We start from the raw sequence: 7,715 nt of genomic DNA on the forward strand, positions 1-7,715 counted from the left end.
GGAGGATGGCAATGTTTTGCATTCTAGTTTTGCAGTGCATTTACACAAATAACTACATCTGACTGGTCCATCTCTGATGATTGTGCCAATGTAGTTTACAATCAGTGATTAAAAAAACAAACAAAAAAACTTTAAATTAAATATAATATTTTTGTTTGATATTAACAGCTGTTTGGGGATTTGTGGATATATTACGGCCCGGTTTCACAGACAGGGCTTAGCCTAAACCAGGATTAGGCCATAGCTCAATTAGGACATTTAAAGAAGACCTATTATGCAAAATTCACTTTTGCAAGGTGTTTGGACATAAATGTGTGTTGGCAGTGTGTCTATAATGATAAAAATCCACCCACTCCTTTTTTCTTTAATCCCCATAAATAATAAGCAGCGTCTCCCAATGGCCTATTTTTAGCATTGGTGCTAATGTGACGTCACAATCGTCACATTACATAGAACATAGAACTGCCCTGAGCGAGCTCACAGAGAGTTGTACACAGTCCGCCATTGCTGCACTGACGAGAATGTCTCCCAAGCGTTTTAGGTGTTCTGTTGCTGGATGTATTAATCCACATAGCTCTCTCCATTTACCCCCGAAATCTCAGCCGCCGAAGACGAGGTGGACTCATTTTGTATTCGAAGAAAATGCTCCCTCAACTCTACAGAAATTCGTTACGCCATCTAGAAGTAGTAAGTATCACGCGTTTGTTTTCCAAGTTGCCTTCCTGGCACTCTGTAAGGCTAATAATGTTGCTAAAGCTACCACTGTCTGTCTGTTTTCACTGATGCTGGCTTCACGTGCCGCCAGAACGATCGTGAATAGGAATGTGGTAGTTAAAAATTGCAAATGAAAGCAATGAGCACCATGAGACCAGCTTTGTTGTTATTTTTATAGCGCCGTGCTCCCCGTCTGTGTAATTCATAAATAATCTGGCAGGGTGCAGAATTCGGCATGACACCGGTTCGAACATATATGGCTGAACACCGCTACTAGCAGACATTTTCAGTGCGTGAGAGAGTGTTTTGTTATTGCTGGCATGCTGGTGCATGAGCTCTAGAAGCTCCGCCCTCTTCTGAAAGGGGAGGCGGGAGCACCAGCTCGATTGCATTTAAAGGGACAAACACAAAAAACGGCGCGTTTTGGCTCATACCCTAAAAATGGCAATTTCAACAAGCTATAAAAAATTATCTGTAGGGTATTTTTAGCTAAAACTTCACATACACACTCTGGGGACATCAGAGACTTATTTGACATCTTGTAAAAAGGGGCATAATAGGTCACCTTTAAGTAATTTTTATAAACGTGCCTTAGAAAAAAACATTAGTGGTGTGCATCTTGAGACAAAACAAAGGCACTGATATATTTTAAGATCAGTCGGTGCAAGTTTCTTTCATTTGAAACAGCTCAGATTTACATTTTAGTCTGGGACTAGGCTCAAGCCTTGTCTGTGAAACCGGGGGTACATGTTACAAATGTTGTATTTTTTTGGACCAATTTTAAAGTTTTATAAAATTTTTGTTCCCGAAATCCACCGTTCTGCTGGGATCAGAACAATCCAGTTTTTTTGGATCAAAACTATCCCAATCTTACTAAAACGTTTTGAGCAACACAAACCAAGATTGGATTTCGTGATCTGATCGTCAGTTTTATTTTGAACAACCCATTTTTAAGATTTGATACAATCCGATGGCCAAAATCCGATTGGATTAACTTTCAACAACTGGCCCCTGGATGTCAGATTCAGCACGTTTTGCTGGTTCAGGTGTTTGTGTGTGTCTCACCTGTATCTCCTCGTGCGTCAGCAAGGTGCTGTTCTGGACGAACCCTTGAGGTCTTTCCCAGGTGCCCTCCAGCTTCTGCAGATGAAAGAAGTAAGAGCTGCTCTCCGGCAGCTTCGTCGTCATCCACGGGCTTCTGTTATCACCTGCTCAACATACAAACACACACTTAAACATCACCAAACCCTACACTCATGATCGACAGGTTTTCTGGGACCATATTAAAGGAGTCATATGATGCTGCTAAAAAACACATTATGTTGTGTATTTGGTGTAATGCAATGTGTTTAGTAGTTTAAGGTTCAAAAAACACATTATTTTCCACATACTGTACATTATTGTGGCTCCTCTCTGCCCTGTCTTTCTGAAACATGTCGATTTTTACATGCTCATCGTTCTGAAAAGCGAGGTGTGCTCTGATTGGCCAGCTATCCAGTGCGTTGTGATTGGTCGAATACCTCAAGCCTGTGATGAAATGTTACGCCCCTTACCATATTTGGAAACATACAGCGTCTCCACGACAACAATAGTACAGCGAAAATAAAAGCTACGCCTTTGTTCTTCGCGTACACATTTGGGCGGAGTTATGCAAATCATCCAACACAGTGACGCAGATATTGAGGGGGCGTGAGGCATTTTAGGAGGGCGTGGACGAGTCTTAACTTTCAGAAAGAATATCTCTTTGGGTTTGAGACTTTAATTTTCGCAACTTTACGGATCTTATACGTGACCCTGGAGCACAAAAGCAGTCTTAAGTCGCTGGGGTACATCAATGGAAAGCTTATTTATTCAGCTTTCAAAATTCCAATTTCAAAAAATTGACCCTGTTTCAAAAAAGATCCCTGTACGTTACACACTGAATGCAGAAGTTTGTTGGTCCAGTTGTGTAACAGAGCTCTAGTTGTGTGTGTGTTTGTGTTGGACTGACCCTCCAGTGTTTTGGCGCGGAGCAGGGCGGTCAGCTCCGTCTGATACCCATCAGCACATCCGGACACCACGCTCCGCAGCGCCACCTCTGGCAGACGCAGAACACGCAACGTCTGAGACGCTCGGCCCTCTTTAACAGCCTGATTGACCGCCGCCAGACCCAGACACACTGTACAGAACACACACACACACACACACACACACACACACACACACACACACACACACACACACACAGACACAGAGTTTGTTTCCTTGTGAGGATTGAAAATGATGTGATAAACTCTTACAATCTAAAGCTGTAGGGCATGTAACAATTACGCTTTAAGGCGAGACACTACAGGTTTAATAAGGGAAAAACAAAAAACTTCACACTTATCCAGTTTCTGAAAAGTTAAAAATGTTTAAATATGCAAATAAGACCATATCTGGTTAAATATTCCCTAATTTGCATACACTGAACATTGCCAGATTCAAAATTCCAGTTTGATTTTACTGAAATATTAGAGTTTAAGATTTTTCCAGAGAGGATTCTGGATTTCTCTTTTTATCACTCCATAAATCAGAAAATACTGTCAACAGACAGAAAACAAACACATTTTCACCACAGTTTTAGGAGTAAAACGTACAAATCAGTGTTCAGAATGATTTATGAACAAAACCCTCAATAAAAGCCTTCGGAATATAGAGAGGAATAAAACTGCAGTTTGGTGTATGTAAGAACAAAAAGATATGGATTGGAATTGACAAACAGATTAAGTGCAATAACAAAAATACACTTAAACGTGTATTTTGGATATTTTCTTTCCACTAGTATGAAGAAAGGCATGTTATGGAAGCAAAATAGATCTAAATCGACCAGTGTGTAAAAAGCAATGGTACTGCCTCTAGTGTCTTGCCTTGAATTAATTTCTTTTTTCTTCTTCTATCCATCAGAAACCCTTGCAGTTATACTATGCGTGTCAAGCGTATCATGTGTGTTTGTGTGCATTCACTCACTCTTCAGCGCTTTCTGAGTGTCCTGATTGGCCAGTCTCACAGCTTCCTGAATGTCAGCCAACCAGAGCTCAGCTCCCGGATCACGGCTCAGCTACACAAGAAAACATCCTCATTCATGTTCAGAATGGAAACGAGAGCATCCCCAAATACACAGCGAGACTGCAACCTATTATTCAGGATTCAGGTACAATCAAATTTAACACATTTAAAGATGCACTCTGGATTTTTTTCTTTTTTTTACGTGGATTTTAGTTTTTCTTTTAAATATGTATATAAGTTTTTTCATTTTTAAGTTCTTTCTATTTTATTTCAAGTAACGAAAATGCAAATGTTTTTATGGCTTTAGTTTTAGTTAACTATAATAACCCTGTTTTCTTACTTAAAAGTAATAATTGTAATAAAAACATGCAATGAGCAAATCCAAAAATAATTAGAGATTGTATTTCTGAAATCTAAACATAGCATAACCGCACACAAATTATGACCAGTATTTTAACATTTACAATTTCTGAACCAAAGCTTAATAAAATAGTTCTCATTTTCTGTCTAGTCCTCTCTCTAATCTGACTAATTAAATGTTATATCTCAATGTTAGTATTGTGATTTATTTTATGTTTTAAGAACAGGTCAGATCAGAATGTTACTTGTTTAGTAGGGTTGGGTATCGTTTTTTTCGATACCGGTGCCAAATCGATACTTATTAAAAAAATAATTAAATAAAAATTCCCCCAAAAATGATGGATTGGCCATTAACACTATAAGCACATGATGTCTGTTTAATTCATACTGGACGCCAGAGGGCGCCCTCGCACAGAAAATCAACACCTCCAGTCACAGAAGTAGAGAACTCATGACCCTCCAGGAAATCCCTTATAAGGACAAAGGCATGGCTATTATAGCTGTAACTGAGTAAACAGAACATATGAGCGTTTTGAATGATAAAACAAAGACAATAAACACTCGACTGCCACAATATAGTTTATCTGTGTTATTCAAGCCATCTCTGGTATTTTCATAATAATTAAGTATATTTATAATTCATTGCTAATCGATGTATTCTTTTTAAAGTAGCCTATGGAACATATTTTCTGCCTCGTTCTGTGACAAGAAGCCTCCTCAGATCACAAAAGGAAGTATTTGACTGGTGTTGTGGAGTAAAAAGGTTATAATGTTCTCTTTAGGTTTAGAAATGTGAACACAAGGGAGGTTTAGCTTTAGGCGTTTTAGTTTAAGCATGTTTAGCTTAGTTAATGGAAGGCTACCTGCTGCCGCCAGAGCAAGTGTAATTACTGCATTCACGCGCTCCTCGGATGCTCTCATTTCCCGAGGAATGTGAAAACAACATGGACACTCTCGTTACTGCAAAGATGTGCTGGATTTGTATTATTAGAGCTTTCCGACCTGAGTTCACGTGCGTTTTCTCAGTCGGGAAATTATTTTTCACGTGTGGTGCCGGTGATGATGCTTCTTACGTCCGTTTCGGAGAACCAGAGGACAAATATTTCAATCGAGCGCTCAGGCATGTCATCTGCGTTCGGATTTGGTTCTAGTACATACCGGTTACATAGGTACCGGTTTTCGGTACCCAACACTATTGTTTAGACAGCATTTTTATTCAGAAACATGCCTTGCAGGATGTACTTCTGACTGTCAGTATGACTTGATTAAATTGACATCTGCTCTGATGCAAGTTATTTGTGCAGAAGCACAACACTATAAGTAACTTGCATATAGAGAAGGCAATTAAGAGAACAAAGTCTTATAGTGCAGCTTTATGAATGAATGACTGAACAACAGAAGGCTCAGGTCTCAATGCTGATGCAGTGCAGTAAACCAGCAGTGATTAATGAAGGGGTTACCTCAGCCTTGCGTCGTTTGGCTTGGGTCAGCACATCATGGTAGCGTCTGGCGTTGAGCGGGAAGATGTCCTGCAGGCCGCTGGAGGGCAGCATTAGCGCCGAGAGCGTCTTCTGAGGATCGCTGTGGCTCAGAGCCTGATTGATCAGACCGATGGTGAGAATCTCTGCGGAGATCAACAGTCAGAGCGTCACTAATGCTGCTGACTAATTATTATAATCACTTTAAAATCACATTTGTGATGAACTGACGTTCATGTTCCTCGTGAGCAGCCGAGTTGACGGCGTTCAGTCCCGTCTGCAGATCGTTCCAGCTGAGAAGAGCTTTACCTGCCCTCCTCTTCAGCTCACACAGCTGCTCGAAATACCTACACACACACACACACACACACGAACAGTTTGACATATGAAATAATCATCACATTTTTTGAAATGGTACAGTTTATTGAATCTTTAGACAAAATCAAAAAAAAAAAAAAAAAACAATTGTTTTTGTCTTCTGAGGATCGCTGTGGCTCAGAGCCTGATTGATCAGACCGATGGTGAGAATCTCTGCGGAGATCAACAGTCAGAGCGTCACTAATGCTGCTGACTAATTATTATAATCACTTTAAAATCACATTTGTGATGAACTGACGTTCATGTTCCTCGTGAGCAGCCGAGTTGACGGCGTTCAGTCCCGTCTGCAGATCGTTCCAGCTGAGAAGAGCTTTACCTGCCCTCCTCTTCAGCTCACACAGCTGCTCGAAATACCTACACACACACACACACACACACGAACAGTTTGACATATGAAATAATCATCACATTTTTTGAAATGGTACAGTTTATTGAATCTTTAGACAAAATCAAAAAAAAAAAAAAAAATACATGTTTTGTGTCATATTTGCTCCATCAGGCTTTTATGGCTCATCTAGTCCTATATAGTGAGAATATGAAGCTCAATTTTATTCAGAGACTCAAACTGTCAAAAATATACAGCAGATACTGACATAAAATGTTCTAAATATCAGTCGTCTCTATATCTGCAGTAATCTGTCTCAGTAAGATGAGAGTGAAATGCTCCAAACATATAATGCAGTGATTGAGAGCTGAAGAAATAAAGGCTCCTCAGAAGATGTGAGATGTTCTGGAGGCTTGTGAAGATCATTCCTCCGCTGAGGAACAGTGAAAGTAAAGCTTCTGGAAACAAACGCTCCTCAAAAGATCCTGAGGATCAGATTTGAGACTCTAAAACATGATTGATGGAGAATCAAGTAAAGCTGAGCTGCTTCAGTCCAGTAAGTGTTCATCTGGAGATATTACTGCAGTTATTCTGACCTTTACTTGATAAAAATCAGTCAAGATTTGACACGAGAAGCTCGAGCTGAAGCTGGACGTTTGTACAGTTACACTAAAAGAGCTTCGACTGGATAAAACGCTCTAAACTATCAATCAGAGACAGAAGGCGTGCAGGAGATCGAGTGAAACAGGTTTTGATGAGTGAGTGGTCAGACCTCTGCATCAGACTGTCATCGATGTCGGCGAGTCCAGCTGCAGGACTGAGCAGTGTAGCACTGAACGCACTGAAGTCTTGAACCTCCACGGCCTGATTAACCAGAGCCACCGCAGACAACATCTCCACCGCAACAAACAACTCCTCCTGCTGCAGCTCCCCCTGCACACACACACACACGCACGCACACACACACACGCACACACATGCACGCACACACATGCACGCACACACACGCACGCACACGCACGCACGCACACGCACGCACACACACGCACACAAACACAAAGCTTGCTCTCTCTTTTTATTTAGTCGGTTCAGCGCACAGACACACACACAGTGAGTGAGTGTGTGTGTGTGTGTGAGAGAGAGTGTGTGTAAGAGTGTGTGTGTGAGTGAGTGAGTGAGTGTGTGTGTAAGAGTGTGTGTGTGTGTGAGTGAGTGAGTGAGTGAGTGAGTGAGTGAGTGAGTGTGTGGGTGTGTGAGTGTGTGAGTGAGTGTGAGTGTGAGTGTGAGTGTGAGTGAGAGAGTGAGAGAGTGAGTGAGCGAGCGAGCGAGCGTGTGTGTGAGTGTGTGAGTGTGTGAGTGAGCGAGCGTGCGTGCGTGCGTGCGCGTGAGTGTGTGTGTGTGTGTGTGTGAGTGTGTGAGTGAGTGTGTGACTG

At 41.3% G+C, this 7,715-nt stretch overlaps 1 protein-coding gene across 1 annotated transcript in view; it reads right to left on the reverse strand.

Moving 5' to 3' along the window:
• iqgap3 (IQ motif containing GTPase activating protein 3) overlaps positions 1-7,715 on the reverse strand; it is a 32,269-nt gene that overhangs the window by 13,711 nt on the left and 10,843 nt on the right. Inside the window, exons 13-18 of the mRNA XM_016466885.1 lie at positions 7,055-7,215; positions 6,196-6,311; positions 5,562-5,725; positions 3,703-3,793; positions 2,705-2,872; positions 1,780-1,922 (exon numbers count right to left, since the gene is read on the reverse strand). Of these exons, the coding sequence (XP_016322371.1) occupies positions 1,780-1,922; positions 2,705-2,872; positions 3,703-3,793; positions 5,562-5,725; positions 6,196-6,311; positions 7,055-7,215 (843 nt within the window). The remainder of the gene's footprint in view (positions 1-1,779; positions 1,923-2,704; positions 2,873-3,702; positions 3,794-5,561; positions 5,726-6,195; positions 6,312-7,054; positions 7,216-7,715) is intronic.

The sequence above is a fragment of the Sinocyclocheilus anshuiensis genome, unplaced genomic scaffold (genome assembly GCF_001515605.1).
Source record: "Sinocyclocheilus anshuiensis isolate Anshui unplaced genomic scaffold, SAMN03320099.WGS_v1.1 scaffold480, whole genome shotgun sequence".
NCBI classification, from domain to species: Eukaryota; Metazoa; Chordata; class Actinopteri; order Cypriniformes; family Cyprinidae; genus Sinocyclocheilus; species Sinocyclocheilus anshuiensis.